The 22159-nt window shown below is 34.9% G+C and overlaps 2 protein-coding genes across 4 annotated transcripts in view; one reads left to right on the top strand and one right to left on the bottom strand.

Annotated features, from left to right (window-relative positions):
* The window catches only part of lrba (LPS-responsive vesicle trafficking, beach and anchor containing), a 297666-nt gene that overhangs the window by 100471 nt on the left and 175036 nt on the right, over nt 1–22159 (bottom strand). For all 3 annotated transcript variants that reach the window (XM_066718460.1, XM_066718457.1, XM_066718458.1), the window contains exons 38-39: nt 20893–21039; nt 18618–18754 (exon numbers count right to left, since the gene is read on the bottom strand). In XM_066718460.1, the coding sequence (XP_066574557.1) occupies nt 18618–18754; nt 20893–21039 (284 nt within the window). The remainder of the gene's footprint in view (nt 1–18617; nt 18755–20892; nt 21040–22159) is intronic.
* mab21l2 (mab-21-like 2) lies at nt 14874–16744 on the top strand. The gene has a single exon (XM_066718456.1). The coding sequence runs from the start codon at nt 15296–15298 to the stop codon at nt 16373–16375; it is 1080 nt and encodes a 359-aa protein (XP_066574553.1). The 5' UTR covers nt 14874–15295; the 3' UTR covers nt 16376–16744.

A 22159-nucleotide genomic window follows, 5' to 3' on the forward strand; every position in this document is an offset into this window, starting at 1 on the left:
CTTAATGAACATGAACATTAATGAAGCATGTAAGAAACAAAGACTTATTAATCTGTATCAGCATTCTTCTGATACAAGAAAGAGATCCCTGATTAAAGATATATAGGATAAATACTATGTGTGCAACACAAGAATATAAAAGACATCTAACATTAAAAAATGGCATTCAAATTATTTAGATGTTAGTAACTGATGGATATAAAAGACTCATAAGACTTAGTTGAAACTAATACCTGGAGGCACATTTTCCTTTATTTTGTGACTTCGGCTCCCTCCCGGGGCCAGAAAAGACTGACTAACTGGACATAATATTTAATACAAAAGAGGAGTCATTATCAGCTTAGAATGTATGGGCTAAGACTTCCTTTACTCAATTTCTTATAAAACAGAAAAGTGAGCTAGCCTAAACATACAATGAAGAAATAACACAAATCAGGTATTGTTCTGAAAATAATCTCAGATGACACCTCTCAACCATTAATCTCAAAATTGTCATGTCAAACTGCTGAAATGTAAACTCTTAGTACAAATTAAACCATAAAGGATTTTTTTTTTTGTTAAATGAAGCATTATCTCTGCTTTCCTCACTGACATGGTAACCACCTCAGGTAGAATTGGCTGTAATTGCTTAGTACTCCATTGAGAAGCCAATAAGCTGTCCTTTGTTTCATGTGTGCAAACTTTGATTGTTGTGCTCTTGCATACAGTCACATCTCTCCCCTCGACAGGCTGAGGCAGCACTGTGCTGGAGCATGCACTTGTTCCAAGAAAGACATTAGTCATCATTAGCAGAACCACTGACACCAAGTCTAAGTGCTTCCCCGCAATGACCAAGTGGCAATCATCTTTCCCCTAGCCTGTCACTGCTGATTAAGCTTTTCTTTCATGAAAATTTAATTTGTTGCGTTCCCTAGCCCTATTTTACATTTCTGAAATAACAAAGACTGTCAACCCCACCCCCCATTTGCAAATGCAGAAAAACAAAACAAAAACAAACAAAAAGAAAAATGAATTACCCTATACATGAAACAGGGCATTCAATTGGTTAGTTAGCTAAATTCCACTTTATATACCTAAAAATATAATATACAAAATCATGTTAACTGTTTGCTGAAAAGAACTCTGCACGTCAACTTCTGCTTTTTGAGATTCAGTCTTCTTGGTATTCTTGTTGCTTTAATGGAAATGTTACAGAACAACCATCTAAATTAGGGGAAAATCTCACATCCTCCCAAACTGTGAAGCTCACCATTACCAATGGAAACAAATACATATTGTTTTGGCATGCAAAACATAATATATTCTTTACCTTGCTACAGTAAACATCATCACTTCTGGAGAATAGCTACAATAATTTAAAATAATTATAAACCATGTCGGATGCCAAATAACAGTTTAATGTAATGGAAATCAGGTTTCCAGCACAATAATCACTCAACAAAATGTAAAAGCAAACACGTCTATGGGGTTTACTTGTAATAAACCCTCAAAGTTCAGAAAACAATGCATTTTTTTTTTCTACACTTACATTTTCTTTTATTAAATGCTGTGAGATAGTTATGATCAAAGCACCCTCTATTACATTCATCTGATTTAGGATAACCTCATTAAAAGACAAGTCTTCTCATATGCAAAGTTATTGATGTGGTTAGATGTCATATATAGAAGAACAAGGGTTTCAGTTATAGTTGATTTATATGACAAAAAAGCAAGGAAGAAAAGGCATTCTACAGCTAGGTTTTGATCTAGACAAAGGCTTCCGTTCTGTGTAACATCACAAACATTGCTGAATTAAAAAAAAAAAAACAGAAAAAAGGTGCAAAGAATGTGGTTAAAAAATGGAAAACTGGAGAAAATTCTAATAAAGCATAGGAACCACAAAATCAGTGGCGGAAAAAGGCATACACGTGTTGCATCTGCAAGTTTGATTTTGTATGCTTGTCCTACATTTATATTAAATGTGACACTTGTTAAAATTGCTTCATGAAGCTAATAATTAGATGTAAATACAAATGTAAACATGTTTAATTTCTTCCAGTTCTAATAATGTGGTGGCCTTGCAAATGAAAAGAACAGAGGGAGGAAGTAAAAAGACACAAGGCTACCCTCTCCATCCTTTTGCGAGGGCTTGTCACTGAGTGGTTGAACGATTTATTGACCATGCTCGGATGCACTCTGTCAATGCTGAAGGAAATATGAGCGAGGATTGTGGCTACTCTCCTTGAGCTCATTGATAATGACATACCTTCTTCATCCTCCTGTTATCCATAGTACAAACTACTTAGGGCTAACTGAAAAATCAATAACCTCTTCACACTGGCTCCCGTCACTGCCCTCTTTGATTGTCAGCTCAAGTCTAAGGTCGGCTCTGACAAGAAAGGGGCAGCCCCTGCTTGATGCTTTCAGGACAACCTAACGATACGGAACTGCCCAACAAAACAGTAAATTTTTCTCCCCCACCCCCCCTTCCCTCTCCTCTTACCAATTAGAGCAAGATTGGGCCTAGCCATAAAAGTTTAACCTCACCCGTTAATGCTGAATCCAGCCCAGCTGTATACACTATTGGCCCCTCAGTGTGAGACAGGCAATCTACTGACAAGTTAAACAAAACAGAAAGCTGTAACTGTCATAATCTGCATCCCACTTTTCACACCAACAAGGGTGTTATCAACCACAGCAAGCCCTAGAACACATAGCTCAACATTCTTTAGTGGCCCTCACCATAAATCCTCAAACACACACACATACACAAATCTGGTGAATGGTCTAGAAGCTGGCTACCTGTTATATGTACAATTTCAAAACAGAAGATTGGCCATAAATAACATTGAAAAACATGAAACCTAACCTCACTTTTTTCATTCAAATCTGCACTCAAGGACAAAATGATTAGTCTTCCTATATAGACTAAATAATATAAGGGATATCAAGTGCAATAAAGGTGATCATGAATCGCAGATGTATTTAATTTATCCTGACCAACCACCACAGCTAAATTTGGACTTGCTATGTATGTTTTTGTCTTTTAATACAGCATGCAAACAGTTTTTGTAGAAGCAGATAAGTTCAAACATTTTTTTTTCAATTGAGCGTTTAACCACTAGATTTCATACATTTAGTTCTTTAAGTTTAGCTCTTCTGTTGCATTTATATTTCCTTTAAAAAAAAAAAAAGGCAGTCCCTGAAGGTGTAAAGCATGCCTACATTCTGACGGAACTGCCACAGTGCCTGTCAGTAAGTATGATAAAGTTCTCATTGTAAGAGTCTCCTTCCTACTGTCAGATGGGTTTTGCCTCTCGATTTGTAAACAATACAGTTATGTATTGAACAGCATCCACTGAACGTTGTCATAGAACAAAGTTTATGACTTTGATATAGCGTATGTATTCATATACGTGTCCGATATTAAGAATACGTTTTCACGTTTGGCTCTTTTCCTTTGAAGTCTTGCTTGCTTGTTCGCGTAGGATTTTCCTGCTCTGCTACGAAATTATATGACGTATTTGGCCAAACCATTCTATTGATCTTTGACTATAGGTGTTTTATTGGGTTTTTACAGAAATCGCAAAAAAAAAAATCCTCATTCTTTAACTATACTTAAAGTTAGTCTTCCAGATTGGTTTTTACTTTTTATTGAAAATAGTTATGTTGTTGTTATAAATGTTATTATCTGTCTGTGATTTTTTAACCAATATATACAATGTTTGTTGAAAAGACCACATCATTGTATTTTCCCAGCATTAAAGTGTCCACATTTTGAAATGTTGTATAAAGTCATATTTTGATACAGCTTAATTAAATTATATTTTACTATTACACAAATCAATGTTATTGTTAGAGTGTATTTCCCAATCTGTGTATTTAACTGGGCCAAAGGGCCAATTATGCTACATTTTCAGAATCATATATTCTATTTACTAAACTGCAACATCAGTGTAATAGCAGATATTCTATTCTGTAGACAAATGCATTACTTTGTGTGAATACCGTGCTGGTCAATATCATGGCATCTTCTGGACATCTTACTGAAACCTTACTTTAGGTAAGACAGAAAAACTATAAATAAATATGTGGTTGATGCATAAGATTACTATCCATTTAAAATAAAACTATAACATTAAACATGAAATACAGAAAAAATAAAATGAAGAAGGAAAGAAAAAGAAGATCAGGTGTTTAAAGGGCTGAAGGAAGATTACAAATCTTGATATTATTTCCCCACAACTTTAAACCCCAGTGTATGCATCCATGAGTACGTATATGTGAATATATCCTGCTGTGCATCAACTGGAAAGATGTATAGATATCTTTTTATTATTATTATTATTATTATTGTTAGGGATTTCAGATATTTCAATTTAAATCAACAGGCTTTACTTAAAGCAAGATTTTGGCAAGTTACGATAAACCATCACCTTTCCTTGACAGTATCTTTCTGAGTATATAATATACAACTCCAATTGAGATGCAACATGATATTGCATGTAATATGGAAAGTAATCATCTGTCTATAAACACTAAAGCACAATATGTTTAAAATAAGGACTAAGCATATCTGCTACATGACTTCATCAGATCTGCTAAGCAGATGCACTGTCCTGCCAGACAATTAGTACTACTAGGTAATTTCTTGCACGACCTCCTATAGCTGAAGCAGCTGGGTAAAAAGCGTACAAATGGTGGGATTGCATTTTGAAATAGCAAAGAGTCTAGGACACTTTTTAGTTAAACAGAAATGCAATTGAATACAATCTGCATATTGGATTGGAATAAAAACCTGAAACAAGTACAAGCTCAGCTAGATACTAAAACAGTGTTTTGCGGTGCTAAAGGTATTGGCAAATTGACTTTTTGTTTTTATATTATAAGCAAATTAATACATACAATATAGACAACCAGAAACAATCAACATCACCCACATAAACAACAGTTTTACTACAGGATTTTAGGTTAGATTCTAGGTAACACGATATTTATGTAAACTCCTGAGAGAAGTTAACTTTATCTAGTGTTCCTATTAAGAAAGTATACTTAAATGTGGCTTTTTTACTTCTCAAAGATCCCAGCTGCTAACAGTCAGTTACAGCTCCTCAGTTAGCCTGACTTTCAATGCAAAACTAATTAATATACATCAGTCACATAGAGTGGCCCTATTGACATGATCTCTGTAATTTCCACAAACAAGGAAAAACACCTGGAGGTGAAAAAACACAGATACCATTTTCCAACTTAAAAAACAAGTTAAAAAATTCTTAACTTTGCCAAAATGAAGACAGCTCACTGGAAACCTCTGATAAAGAAATATAAAACATACTGTATGAATTAAATCATCCTTGCAGTCATACCATTTTTTTATTACAAGTACTGGTTGTCAGTGAAGCCTGAGAAGTCAAAAATTCCAACCAAACGCCAGGCAAATCCTAAGCAAGGTGATAATAAATGGCAGCTTTTAAAGTATTTGCATGAATCTCCCAACAGACCAGGCTGAATGATCTGGTAGCTCGTCAGCTCCGTCAGGGGGCTTATCAGATAGTGCAGTGAAAGGGTATGGACAGTGTCCAGCCCCATCAAGGGGATCACTGGAAAGAAGTCATACAGACATAGATCAAAGACGACTCACTGCAAACCACAGAGCAGTCTCCAGCAAGCCTTTTTTCTATTCAATAAAAAAAGCTCTTTAGGATCCACAGATAATACAGGGATGTTTTAAGAAAAGAAACAGAATGGGGAAGAAAAAAGATTGTTAATAGTCACAGGCCCCAAACAGCTGTTTTGCATCCAAGACTTGCTTCAGAAGGCTGAAATTTCCCCCCCATTTATTTTTTTTTTGTCAGTGGGGGGGCACAGATGGCTTTAAATATTTCATTTAACCAAACATTTTGTAAGTGTTTTATTATTTACATTTCCAACTCATTATATCATTAATGCATTCTTATTCAGCTTCTTTGGTGATTCCAATACAAGCATACCACATCACAAACGTTAGTACTAAGAATTTCTCTCAGAAATATGTTGTATAAATTACATGAATTGTACAGTAGGATCCATATATAAGATTTCACAAGGAACGCTGGGACAGTTTAAAACAAAAACAAGAACATTTTGGTTAAACAAAGATAATACTGAATGTCAATACTGAGGTCAAACACAGGATTAATGTAAGTGTTATGAAAACTTAAAACTTATGCAATTCATTTCCTACAAAGCATTTCATTTTGAAGGAAAATATAATTTCTTAAAAATAAGTAGAAAGGTACTAGTTATACATAACTTCCAAGAAAATCTATCAAAAAAGGTCTCAATTAATGATTACATATTTGAATATGATTCTTAAGACCAAGCTGTATTAAACTCAGTCAAGGGAACGCACATGCTTCATATCAAATTGAATCGTAGTTTTTCACTTTGGATACCAGACTATGAGATACAACAAATACCCTAACCCTAATGTAACTGCAGTACCATTTATCATACAATAAGTACACATACATTCTGTGCACCTGTGGGGAAAACTAACTTTGCTCAACTGTGATCATACAACCGAGTTTGAATTGTGTTTTTTAGCCATAAGCCAACGAGTAAGCGTTAACCCTGGGTATGTGCTGAACTTCAGGGGAATGTCCTCATTAACATACAGCTGTACCAAGTTAATATACCATTAGCACTTGCTAGAATTAGCATTTTAGTGAAAATTTGAAAAACAGGTCTAAACAGTATATGAATTACATGGTTAACTATACATACTACAGGAACTACCAGGGAGGCAGGTCAAGAAATGGGAGAGGTGAAAATACACATTGCTGGTAATAATAATAATAATAATAATAATAATAATAATAATAATAATAATAATAATAATAATAATAATAATATGCAGTGCACACTGGAAGATGGAAGAAGGGGAAGAGATGTCCCCAAATGATTGACACCTAACTCCAAAATCAAGTTTTCCAAACTTACAGCAGCAGTTCAGTGACACAGTATGCATAGCTATGCATTTATCTGTTAAATAGGGCCTACGTCATATGTGTAGATATTTCCTAAATCTAGGCTAAATTCTTTTGCACTATCCAAATGTGACAAACTTTGCAGGAACAAACATTTGGTCTACCCTATATCCTAAACCCCAGTGCCTCGTGAACAGGCTGTTATTCAGGCTTAAATCACTGCATTGGTAAACGTGTAGTAAAAATAATTGGTTTGTAAATATGCTCTTATAAGGTTCTGTCTGTTGGTAAATAACCTAATCTTTACCTTAAGTTCATCCCTTGTGACAGATGAAGGGCTAGTGTCACAGACCCAAATTCACACTAGTCATGGACTACCTTAAAAGCCATTAGGTAATCCTATACTAGTGCTAACCAAGGTCTATGATACCTGTCATAAGAGTTCAAAGTCCCTGTTATAATACATGAATGAGATGCTGGATGCATTAGAAGATGTTTTACTTCTCAGGGTGTAGTACTGTTACTGATGTACTTCAAAACAAACAAACAAAGGCTATTTTGATTTAACATAATTACTTTGAGAGAAAGTGTAGCAAAATTAAATGAGAATACAATACACCAGGAAAAAAGATCCATCTCAAGAAAGATCTAATTAACAAATACCACTAATAATACAGTGTGTCAAGAGTTCAATGTGATAAATACAGCATAGAAGTGGGGTTTTATAAACCCATATAGTGCCACTGGCAATGAAGAGAAAGAATTAGAAAAAGTAGGAGTGCTCTATGAACTAATTCAAATGAGTGAAATTCAAAAGAATTGTGGTAAGTCTGTAGTTAACACAATACTGTGTAAATTAATACATTCATTGGATGGTTTCACAGACCTCAATTAGCAGACCTAAAATAACATTGGGTAGTCCATGACTGGTGCTAATGTGGGTTGGTTAAACCAACCCTACATTTATTAAAACATTAAATTAATCACAATTAAAATTGTGTAAATCCATTGCAACTGATGTGTATGAGAATCTTTTTATCCAATCATGACTTATTTGCCAAGGTGCAGAAAAGCTAATTTTATTAAACATATTCATTGAAGCAGCTTTGCAAAATGAAGATGCATTATTTGGGAAAAAATAAACAACCATCCAAAGATTCTTTTTTATAAAAAAAATAGGAAGTCTTTTGTTGAAAAAGTTAATGCCGTCTCCACAACTATAACAGAGGATATTTAAAAAGTTACCATGATTTACAATCCAGAGCAAATTACAAACTTGCTTTGATTTTCTGCTGCAGATCCTACCAGGGGATCAGAATTCAGTATAAGACTACTTTAACAGTGGCAGATAAAAAGGTATTTGAGAGAGAGGCTATTAAAAAATATGGAGTAAATTATATCGATATGACCGCAGTATTGAATATACTTCATAGAAAATACACCAAGAGTGAAAGTCCATGCAGTCTCATGATGCTGTATCTAATGGAATAAAGGACAACACTGATATGTATAGCCCCATTCACGCTGAAATACCATCAAAATACAGGCAGCGTTTGCCTGCTTTTTTCCTGTTGCACCCCATGTGGCTTTGAATGGGAAATGCTGGCATGTACCCTTTCACACACACACAACAGAGAATGACAGCAAGAACGTTGTATCATTGGGATTGAGACGCAGAAGCATGTGGATTTGAGAGAGGAAACACGGACCGATATTCTGGACATTTCTCCGTTTTGCCAGTTTCCTTCCAATGTGTTTACTGGGCTATTGGACCTAAGCAGGGCACTGGTTCAGTTCGTACTCACTACCAAGCACAAATTGTCAGGAGGGACACGAAAAGGATATGTCAATCTAGGGTGTGCTTTATGCGCTATGACCAGGTCTTCAGGCTGTATGGTTGTGTGTTTTTGCGGTGTGGTCACTGGACCCAGTGGTCACAGATTATTTGAACCAGTGAACCCAGTACGAGACTCGACTCTCGGTTCATGGTCACAAAATGTTACATGTTAAATGCTGCTGGAGACATTTCTCCCACTACATCTGTAACAGTATGGGATACGACCCCAATCATTGGCGGTTTACCTGTACAGGATTTACAACTTCTTCATTTGACAAGATTTTGACAATGTTATACATTGTCTATATATTCTTTAAACACAATATTTACTTTTTGTATGTCATTCTGCCACTAGCATGTGCAAAAATAGTTGTCTGAAAGCCATGTCCAGGGTTTTCACTATACACAGATATAAACATCTACATCCTGTGAGAAATTTAAGAGAACCAAAACCACTTAAGTGACTTCCACATAACAGTATGATTTGCAAATTAAGGAACATCAGGAACAAAATTTTCATCAGCCACAAGTCCTTTGTACATAACTAGCCATTTACAACCTTTTGATATGTGCTGTATATATAAATATAAAGAATATATTTCTTATTCAGTAAAAAATAAAAATATTCTGTTGTCATGATGGTGACAACAATAAATACAGATTGAGACTTTGCACTTGATAGTTAGCAGATCAGCTACAGGGCAGCAAAGAGATTACCTTTAGACAGAAGGTTAATCCACTTCTCTAGCTCTTACTAAGAGCTTAATGAGTGTTCCATGGTTTATTCTTAAATTATATGTTGATGTGAATGATTACCATAATGATAAACATTGCATCATTACAAAACTACAACTTTAAAAAAAGACTTGGTGTCACATGACATGATAAAATATTGTCTGAATTACCCAGGAGTCTGATATCAAGTTTCCTGCTCAACTCAGAAACATTTAGGAACTTCTGTACTATAGAATGTTTGGATACCATCATTTAATTATAATTAAAGATGTATACATATTTTAATCTAAGTGAAACACATTATTATTAATTTGAAATTATTACTTGTATTATATCCAAAAATGCTTTGAGAAAGAAGTGCTAATCACCATAAACATATAAAGTATTTCTTAGCTTTCCATTGAGTGATACATGAAGAAATTATTTTTAATTTCAATAGTAATACTATAATCAGAATGTAATACTTAGGATAATGTAACATTTTAAATAAACTTGATCCTAGATGTATCTTCATGGCTCAAATTATGTTCTTATAAAGTAGCATTAAACATTTAATTTCCTGTGCATTCAGCCTGTATGTTAATCTCAGGAGTGATGCAATCACACTACAACACATTTCAGAAGAAGCAAACAACATATATACAGAAATACTAACACTAGTGTTTCTAAAAAGCAGATAAAGCATTCTCAGTATATACAATAGGAATAATACATATTTTCCTGTCAAGCTTTTATTTATTATTGTTAAATTTACTTTGCAAAGTAAAATAAGACATTCATTACATATCTTTAAAACTATATTGTGGAAAAGGTGAGCGAAGACATGAACAGTACGTGAAAGGTCCTGCTTTTCTTTCTTTTTCTTCTCTTGCTAAATACTAGTTCAGTAGGCCCACTACAACCACATCACAGTTACCTATTCATTGCAACAATATTAACTTAATGAGAGATTTATGCTCCAGAGTAAAATGTTCTAATACTTCTACAGAAAATATTTTATTAAAGTTTAGTTAGTAAAACTAGAAAAAGGAAATGTTTATAAAAGAAGAATGTATCAAATCCATTTAATTTCACTTCACGTTTAACGTTTAGTTAGCATTGATAAAATGGAGAACATCAGGCAGTGGAGCAAAGATTTGAAACTTTCCCTGGTCAGCATATTCTGAAGTGGCAAAATCTAGATATTCAATCATATGTACACACATTAGGACATCTGAATTCCATATATGTATGCTGCTATAAGCCAGCTTCATTAAAATGTTATATTAACACAAACATGTAAGAACTAATTATAATTTTGTACCTTGATTTGAACACAAATCGAAGGATGTGAAGCTCCTTGAGGCTAGAATTTAAACTGAAGGAAATCAGGCTTTCAGTTTGTGTACTTTAGTTCTGGCTTCCTTAAACAATTTTTGTTTAAGGTCATTAAAAGATCAACACCACCATTTGTTTTACTTTGTTCCTACAACAAATTGATTTTAAATCTAATGCGGAATAATAATAAAAAAGAACTGCAATTTAAAACATGCCTCATACAAATTGATAGACACATCATAGACATTACCATTTATATGGATAGTATATAAGATTAGGACAGTCCGATTCACGGGAACATTTAGGAGTGCTATTAAGTTGGGTTTATATTAAGAAAACCCAACATGCACCACTGAGCCATTTGTTTTCAGATCTGCACTTCCCTGCAGCAGTTTGAGTTTCATCACCAGTGCAAGAATGTATGGAAATGACAGGATATGGCTGGGCATTCGTTATTTTCCCATACTGTACTTCTATAAAAGGAAACAGTGTTTAACAAAGCACTTGATTTGAGAATGTTAAAGAAGTCTTGAGGAATGTGCAAAAAAATGGCATAGCACGCCAACAAATCATTCTGACTGAAGTACATGGAAGACTCTCTTCTGGTCGCTTATAATGTGTGAAACTGTTCAAATCTATGAAACACACTCACAGCAGACACCAGCAGAGACACAGAATAGTGTACAGATGCACTAACATTGCTACCATACAATGCATCTCTAACATTATTAATTAATAATTAATAGAATTGCAATAGAATAATAATGCCCCCCCCCCAAAAAAAAAAAAAAAAAAGATAAAGAAACGTCTATTCGGTCTATTATAGTTTTTTTTGTTTTGTGTGTGGGATATATATCAAATAAACAATACATAACAAATAATGCAAGGAGCCATCTCCCCTGTAATATGCAGCAGCCATTCTGAAGAGGCATTAAGTCTCTTTAACGGTCTAAATATTGTTTGTAATGAGTGCATTCTATTTTTTTCCAACTAGTCTAACTAGTTCATTAAATATCTAATTGGGCGTTATAATTTGCATTGTCAAAAGATTGAATAATGGTTGTTTAAATGCAAGTTAAGATGGGGGTCCTTTCTTTCTATGAAAGCTTCACTAGGAGGCTAAGAAAGAACAATAGCGCCTAGTAAGAGCATGAACCTGTTAACAGGGACTTAACCAAACAAACATACTGTGCTTTAGTTAAAGAGAATGTCCAACAGACTCCCTAATGAATTTACTGCCAAGCACCACCAGACCTCCGTCTCATTAACTCAAGTACGACAAGAGGCCGTATGGGGGCTGAAAATAGATCAATTGGTTGCAAGCGTTTCAAGTGGTTTTGATTGAACGACAATGTTTTTTCCTATATTCTTTTACCACGTACGACACTATTTGCTGCAACCTCCCCCCCATCCGCTTCCCTTCAAGGCAGCCTCAATGAGACGCTGATAGGCTCTTAAGCCGTCTAACATGAAGTTAGAGGTGATAAGGGCTCTTCAGTTACAACCCTCGATACAGCCCCTTTAAATGATTCATATTGTCATTTTGAATAAATGGCCCGCGTACACATATTTTATCGGAGGTATCTCTTGTGTTTGTCGAGTGGCACTTTCTTTTGGTAATTGATCTCGTATTAAAACGTATATGGCACAAGTAACAGTTGAAATGCATTAGGCTACACATGTAATTAACCATTCTACGTCAGCCATGTAGAATTATCTATTGAATGGTTTAATATGTGCACTGTAATGTTGTACATGTATCACTACTACTAACAGTATTATTATTGTCATCACTATTATCTTATCACTAGCAACATGACTACGTACATATTTCAGAAAAGCAATTTAAAACGCAGTGCTGACTGAATGTTCAATGATACTGAAAAAATATATATTAAAACTACAGCCTATTAAAACGACAGAAACTAAATTGTAAAATGGTTCTTTAGCCTCGGAAAATAAATTGGGCACGGTAGATGTTCAGCTGGTGCTTATGAGTTCGTTTAACTTCATTTAAACAACCTGTTTCACATCTACTCGAGGATAGACATCACATACAACAAACAAAAATGCACCATATTGCAAAAAACTAAACAAAAAACAACATATTTCCTTGTAAAATATGTTGTGGCAACATACGCATTAAGGATGTAATGTGCGTCAAATGATACACAGGCTTTGAATGACGTTCGTGCGAGGCAAGTCTGTTTTCTTACACTTCTTGGCCCGCAAATTGAAATTGGCTTTTCACCTCGATTTATATTGACAATGTGAAATGGACATATTATCAGCATTGTTTTTCCTCTCATTGTCTAAGAAACATGTATGTTTCAGAGTCGCACCTATGCGATTATAAATGCAGGCGATACAAGCTTGAATAGCCTAAAGCAGCAAAAAGTTATCTTGGTGTTTAAGGTATGTAAAACTGGGAAAAATATAATGTTCCATCATTATTTTATATTCTTCTTCTTCTTAATAATAATAATAATAATAATAATAATAATAATAATAATAATAATAATAATTAGAAAAACACTGATTAATAACTCACAATTGTCCATTTGATCTGTTTTCGCTTTTAAAACAGTATAAACAACAAGGGGCAGTGATAGCCTACTTAAAACAATACATTATAAAAAGGAAACGTAAGCGGTTGAAGAAGCAAATCACAAAGTGCGAACCATGCATGGAAAATAACTGAAAATAGTCAAATAAAGCGTTGATTAGACTTTTATTTGCGTATTAGTAATGAAAAAAACAAAACAAAACAAAAAAAATTACCAGGAGGAATTATTTGCCTTTCATGTCTTAAAAACATAAATATAAAAAATCAGATAGGCTAATTATTTAACATTTATTCATTCATTATTTAAACGTGTTTTTTTGGATGTTTTGTTTTTTGCGACTATAGTCTACAAGAGTCTCGTTTTCTGAAGAAAAAGGGGCAAACCAGTATCAGACCAAAACCTTTTGCCCGTAAAACCTTGTCTGGATGCTGTAGAACCCGGACGTGTATAGAATCTTTATTATCATTATTTATTCTTATTGTATTTATTCTTTTTTATTATTTATTATTATTGACACTTTTCTCTCATCATTTTCTTTCGGTTTGGCTTTGTAGGACAATAAATGTAATCAAGTACTACTTTTACTACTTGTATTGTTGATAATTAATTATTTTTAATGAAAGTATCCTGTTGTAAATATTGCATTGGAAACGGACTATATTGTAGACATTACACTCGCACTAATATGTATATTGTATTATTAATAACTGTAGTCTCCCTGGATAAAGGCATCATCAAAATGAATACATTACAAATAAAACTGAAGAACCACATATAGCTGTCCATCAATAAGCTGATATTCTTAGTGTTGCTACATATCTAACAAAATAATGTCGCAACTCTATATAATACCTTTGCTTCTCACACACACCCAGAAATACATACAATCATACACACATACATGTATGTTTAGAAGGAACAATCCTTCCAATCATTGCAATACAAACAATACGCGGCATTAAGTAAAAACAAAAGAAATAATGACAAGCAGAAACATGAGGCATTATATGTAGATCAATACAATCTTGATTCAGTAGTAACGAACATTAATAGCATTACATATAGTAAAAAAGAAAAGAAAAAAGAAGAAGAGTGGACTTGCCTAAAATGTAGATCTATAATTTTCTTTCTTTTTTGTGTGTAATCCCATTGTTTTTACGTTAAGGTGCAATATAATAAACAGCGACCAGAAAAACAAAAGCAAAATAAATCAGACAACTTGTACATTCGAGTATAGCGTGTGTATTTCGGGTTTTCCATACTGAAATAAGCTTACGTACGTGAAATGATAAGTAGAGCAGTAGGTATCTAGCTGTAAATAACGTTTGTCTTTTTTTTTTTTTTTTACCAACCTGGCCAAGCCAAGGGTTTGCACAGGATGTTGAAGAGGAAAGTGTTTCTCCAGTCCAATGTGCTCGGTGGCTGCAGCTGTGATTGGCCGCTGTGGCTGACAGCTGTGTCTGTGATTGCAGGACGGGAAGGCCAGCCCCTCCGCTGCAGCCTGGGGACCATTCATAAACTACACAAGCCCAGCGCACACAACTGAGTCTGGACAGCACCGGCGCCGATCCCCTGGCTAAAGGAATAACAAATGACTGCTCACGGACGGCTTTTCACCGGCTGCACCTGAGAGTCCAAAGAAGGACTCCATCCACTCCGTCACATCTAACCTTTCAATAGACTGCTCTGCTCTATACTTAGTATTTGATTTCTTCCTCGCACTCATCCTTCATGCAACCCAACTGCATCAGTCGTTGACCACAAAGTTTGTTGTTTTGTTGTTCTTCTTCTCCCCATTCCTCTAAAGTGTTTGCCTCTGGCTAAACCGGTAAGCATTGGATCCGTCAACGTACTGCGAAACTCCGGTGTACAGCCCGGACCTTTGCCCAAACATGATAGCTGCACAAGCCAAGCTTGTCTATCAGCTCAACAAATACTATAACGAGAGATGCCAGACTCGGAAAGCTGCCATCGCTAAGACTATACGGGAGGTGTGCAAGGTGGTATCGGACGTCCTGAAGGAGGTGGAAGTGCAGGAGCCCCGTTTCATCAGCTCATTGAGCGAAATTGAAGCGCGCTATGAAGGGATGGAGGTCATTTCCCCGAACGAGTTCGAGGTGGTCCTCTACCTCAATCAGATGGGGGTGTTCAACTTTGTGGATGATGGCTCGCTGCCTGGGTGCGCGGTGTTAAAGCTGAGCGATGGGCGCAAAAGAAGCATGTCTCTTTGGGTCGAGTTCATTACCGCCTCTGGCTACCTCTCCGCCAGAAAAATAAGATCAAGGTTTCAGACTCTTGTGGCCCAAGCAGTGGACAAATGTAGCTACCGAGACGTTGTAAAGATGGTAGCTGATACCAGTGAAGTCAAACTGAGGATTCGGGAGAGATATGTCGTTCAGATTACACCAGCTTTCAAATGCACGGGGATTTGGCCTAGAAGCGCAGCGCAGTGGCCCATGCCTCATATCCCCTGGCCGGGTCCCAACCGGGTAGCAGAAGTCAAAGCCGAGGGCTTCAACCTACTTTCTAAAGAGTGCTACTCGTTAACCGGCAAACAGAGCTCGGCTGAGAGCGACGCCTGGGTCCTGCAGTTCAGCGAAGCCGAGAACAGGCTCCTGATGGCCGGCTGCAGGAAGAAGTGCCTCTCCATCCTAAAGACTCTGCGCGACCGGCATCTCGAATTGCCCGGGCAGCCGCTCAATAATTACCACATGAAAACCTTGCTACTGTACGAATGCGAGAAGCACCCGAGAGAAACGGACTGGGACGAGTCCTGCCTGGGGGACCGGCTCAACGGAATTCTTCTTCAGCTTATCTCATGTTTGCAATGTCGCAGATGCCCCCACTACTTCTTACCAAACTTGGACCTGTTTCAGGGAAAACCTCACTCGGCCCTTGAAGCAGCAGCAAAACAGACTTGGAGACTAGCGAGAGAAATTCTCACGAATGCTAAAAGTTTGGACAAGTTATAGAGCAATACAGAAACAAAAGAATGATTAGGCTATTGTTAGTACTAAAGAACGCTTTTGATCACTTCACTGTAAGTGAAAAAGTGATCACCCTTTCTCCGACTAATGTGAACAAAAAACTACTTTTTTAACAAGGAAGCAAATGGGACTTTGGAAGAAAGAAAGTCAAGGTACATTTTCAAGTAAATGTATTCTTTTTGTTGTTTTTTTGAATGTTTTCACAAAGTGAAGAAACTTTTATTTAAATATATGCACAGAATCTTTCATGCAAAAAAAAAAAAAATGTTTAAAAATGTAGAGTGCCAAGTTCAAAATTTGATTATGTGCCCTCAAAATTTAAATGTAAAAAGTAATAAAAAGAAATTACATTGATATTTGTCTTTGTCTTTAATTGAACGGAAATTATTAACATTGTTGAAATATGAATAAACTGGTTGGTTGAACGATTTTAAATTGTGCAGTGTTAAGTGTAACTTTCTGAGAAAAGTATATATGTATCTTATACAATTAAAAACTGAACGCTTTAGATTTGAATTAATGTATTTTGAAATGTAACTAATATTTGCATATGCGTCATTTTAATATATTAGCCTATCATTATTAGTAGTAATAGTAATAAGAACAAGACATTTTTATTAGACTTATTGTTACAATTTCTGCTCAGTTGTTATTACTACTTTGCAGTACATCATGTATTGTTTTGTTTGTAAGTACTACTAACTACTATTACTTGGAGCAATTAATAATGTAAAGGTTATCAACATTTTAGAATTAAATAATAACACAAAGTTGCAATATTGCTTATTTTTACTTTTTTTTTCTAATATATAACCAAGCCCTTAGACAAAAATCTAAATAAACATTTGAGATGTACTTAAGACCAAAAAAAGTATTGTAGGCCCAAAAATCCAGGTCGTTCAACCACAGATAAAAGCATAAGAAATATACTTGTCCACAATACCGACCGTTGTCTAAAACACCGAATGTGAAAATATTAACGGTGGGCTGAATAAACAATGCAATAACTACAATTATTTATTGAATCGTATTTTTTGAACACTTACTCTAGCTGATAAAAAAAAATACAATTTCCTTAAGTTTATTATTGAAACAGCACAATAACGTTTGATCATATCGACTGTCATTCAAATAAGAACATATAATAAATGTAAACCCACCATAACCAGTTAAGATCATATTTTGATTTTAAACCATAGTTAATAACGTGCAGATATTTATTGTAAAAAGGTTTTCGAAACTACTTCAAAAAAGCACCAGTATATAGTACCCCAATATTGTCCGCATAAGTTTTCTACCTGAGATGTAACTACTTTGCAAATTCTACTTAAAAACATATCACACGAATATATTTAGGATGAATCAACGCAATCATCAAATCTTGTAACATTTGTTAATGTCAAAACCTTTCTTCCCATGTAAAACACATGTATGTATGTGCACTACGATTTGCACATGCAAATACGAGGATGAACAGGTTTAATGTGAAATATTAGAATATCACCTTCGTTAATGATTTGATGGAATACAATTCGAGATACATTATGTGAAATATATAAATATATAATACTATATGGATATTAAGTGCTTTTAAACACATTATAGCCTATAACTAGAAATAGCCCGAGTAGTCAGAGCATGCAAACCGACTTTCTGTCGAAGTGCTTCATGAATTAAGCTACCTATACCCCCACAGACAAGTCTGTGACTAATAGTCAAACTAAGCTGCGGAGTTACGCATATTGTATAAATAACACGCAAAGCAGGTGGTAAACATAAATATTTAAAGACTAATTGCTTCAACAAAAATATTATTTTAAATGTACTGTTGAATGCGTGCTTCTTCTTTTGACCAAGACCATGCGTTTTATTTTTACAGAGCTGAAACGTTTACAAACTATACAACAATTGGTACACATTAACATGATGTCTGCTTCTATACACCAGCGTGTGTGTTTCAAGACCCTGCCGCTTACCATAGGCTATACTTGCAGTGAACGATCATCTAATACAAATACATATGACATTTTATTGTACAACAGGTTATGCTTGTGAAACGAAGCTAATTCACGTTATGGTAGTGTGAGTATTACAGTATTTTATTTATTTATTTATTGAAAGGGGTAGCAGTGTTGCATCATATATTTGAAATGCTCCTTTTGCACAGGATATATCGGTGTGACATATAGAGGTTTTGTAGATCAATGAGTTTAAACCCCTCTCTTACCTTTGGATCGATTTTCTTAAAGCTGGACTCTTCTTCATCCACTTCAAAGTACATTTCAGAGGCCGTGATAGACAAGGTCCCTTTAACCACTACAGCTGGAGCAACCAGCTGAGCCGCGGTGCTGAGGTTAACTGGACCTGAGAGATGACAAGAGTGATGTTGGGGAAAAACAAACTATATTATCACACACTCGTGTATGTATGTATGTATATGTGTGTGTGTGTGTGTGTGCATATATATCTATAGTAAAGAGAACTTCTATATAGTAAGAATAAGGCCTGTTCTGGAGATTTTGTAAATAAGACAACTCTGGGATAATACTGTTAATACTGTTCACTTAAAAAAAGGCATATAACGTAACCACACATATAAACACATGCATACATAATACATACATATATTACGTTGACAGGTTTGCCACAATGTACAGAAACTGACGCACTTCCTAAAATAATTCAAAATGAATATTTATACGCAAAATTAAATTTCTCATATGTAGTCTAATATGCGATTTTCACGTCGCTAGACTATTCTTTGGTATGTTAGGGACAGTGGGAGCGAGCAGCTCAACTGCAGGGGGCTCTGTCCATCTGTGTGTTGTTGTTGTTTTATATATTTTTTTAAATACAACAATCCACATCAAAGATTACCATTTTAGTACAGCACACAAAGTGAACTGAAAGAACCAACAGACATGCTATCCCAAATGTTATTAAAATAAACAACGCTTCATTATTATTATGAATAATACTAATACTATGATTAATACTACTACTATTAATAATAATAATAATAATAATGTTATTAAAATGTAGACGGATTCAGATTATCGTGGGAATTTCTTACAAATTAAATAAAAACAAGTTCGCTCGTCTACGTAATCAATAAGCAAGTAATCGCTTAAAAAAATCAAATAAATTGTCATTTCCATTGATTGCGGTGAGATGGTGTTTAATCTTTCATCAATCTTAATGTATGCCAGTATGACAATGAGAAAGCCGCTCTAGGGAGCTCACGGCAGGCTTTGCCCTCTATCCCCACAGTAGAAATGCATTGTATCTGCAGATGGGCATCCGATAGCTGCAGCACCGCTTTGATTTCCCCAAGCACAGCCCCCACAAATGGAAGAAATAAGCAGCTATATGTTCTTTTGCTGTCTCCCTTTGCCCTCTGTGCATTAGCATGTAATCCAGAGGAGAAATAACATTTTTTCAATCACTCTCAGACATTCAATTACACCCGGAGCAGACAGCTGCAGGAGTTGGGACGTTGGGGGTCCTGCCGGAGACCCCTGACAATTTCCACTTCATTTCTGAACCACAGCACTTTATTAGTGGGGATTACTCTTTAATCCTATTGTCATTGTCAGGATTTTATAATTACACTGCTCGCGCACCTCTATTACAGTGCACATTTGATTACAGGCGCTGAATAGCGGCGGATCATATTGTTATTAAGCCGCTCATGGGGCGTTTCCAGGCTTGCGAACGATTATAATGATACATTGTAACAGTAGTGTTAACAATGACTGTTTGTTTGTTTGTTTGTTTATAAGTTTTAATAGTACAGAGGAAAATATCGTATATAAACAGTCTTGAAATAGATTTACTCCTGGGGTAGTTTAACATAATATTTACTGATAATACGGACATCTAATGCATTCATTTGAATTTAAATAATCGAATATATTTGATAAAAGTTCTTAATTTAAATATTTAAATATTTGAAGCTGATTTGCTAATAGATTTCCTGATAGAAACAGTTAATAGGGCAGGTTTGCAGTGACATCTGAACAACGTTGCCAAGCGCACATGAAATGGTCGTACATGTTTGTGACTGGCCGGCCGAAATGGAAATCAAGTTCCGCTTTCTGGGTTCCTGTAGTGTGACTTCAGAGCCGCGACAGGTGTGACATTGTATAACTAACGAAGTCATTTTAACAAGTCTTATTAAATGTGTAATTACTTTAATAAAGAAACATTATTACTACTACTTTACTTAGTAAGTAAGACTACCTCTTTAATCGAATAAGATATTTCATATCTAAAAAATGCATCAAACATTGGCTGGCCACGATCTATGCAAATATTATCAAAACATACAAAGACAAACACATTAAAGCAATTATGTATGCAAAGCTACTACAATACTGACACTATTATTGATATATGCCTGGGTATATGATATCGCCCTATCAGAAACGATGCAAAGCAGAAGTAAGAGCAGATGGGCGGATGTCATGTAACAAGGAGTTAAAATACGTGAACGTATTTACCTGTTAAGTTTTCCAAATCCTTTTCATCTATGGATGATACGGTATCATCGTCCCCATCCAGGAGAATCTCACTTTCTGAGTTTTGATTTCCCAAAGCCTGGCTTCTGATGGACTGTTTGCCTTTCACAAGGACATCCTCCTCAGGAGCTGAAACAGCAGAACAACATCTGCATCTGAATCCCTGTACTTAAAACAACTAGTTATAACACGCTCAAGTATGTTTTTCGTCTCAAACATAGGTAGGTGGTAACACCTCAATATTTTAAAAGTAATTTAAAATGTTGAGGTATCATCAATAACTATCATTACATACAGTTTGCGATATAGGTAATTTTTAAAGTAATTTTAGGCTACCCGTGGGCTAAAACTGATTTGAAAATTACATCAATCGCAAACTGTTTATACATTTAACTACAATCGGAATCTAAGGTATTTAATATTTAGTTTACAGGTTTTGGGAATACATTTAATGCATTGCACATATTGCCCTAAAACTAAATACATTAACACATCAAATATATCTATCTATATATATATATATATATATATATATATATATATATATATATATATACTTGATATAAAAATGCATCATATTTAAAAATATTCAATTGTATTTGCTGTAAATAATGCACAAACACACACACACTAGATATACCATACATAAACATACATATATATGCACCAACAGATACACAATTAATTTTGTATATTTTTTAAGTGAACATTACTATTATCATATATATATATATATATATATATATATATATATATATATATATATATATATATGATGAAAATATTGTAAACAGCTTAGGAGAAATCTGTGACAATATCAGATATATTGCTTTTCTTACTCAGAACCTAGGAAATGTGGGAGGTTTTGGGTTGTGTTTATTTGAAAGATTGAACATGTAAAATCATTCAAACACTACACACAACAGATAAAAAATCTTGTTAATTGTTCTTCCACAGCAATATTGTATAGCTTGTTTCATTTTTAACGATGTCATTGCTGAGGGGTATTCAGTGCTTGGGACTGTAAACTTGTGTTACTTTTCAGTTGTACAATTATTCTCAAATCAGAACTGCAATTTTAATACAATGTTTGCTTTTTGGGCAGGTAAGCTATTACATGTTTGTCTTTCTATATATATATATATATATATACACACACACACAGGTATGGAATCCCCCAGGATATCATCGGTGCTTTAAAATAATAAGATTGTTGGATCCAATATGCTCTACTCTATATAGGTTAAAG

Source organism: Amia ocellicauda, chromosome 12 (assembly GCF_036373705.1).
Source record: "Amia ocellicauda isolate fAmiCal2 chromosome 12, fAmiCal2.hap1, whole genome shotgun sequence".
Taxonomy (NCBI): Eukaryota; Metazoa; Chordata; class Actinopteri; order Amiiformes; family Amiidae; genus Amia; species Amia ocellicauda.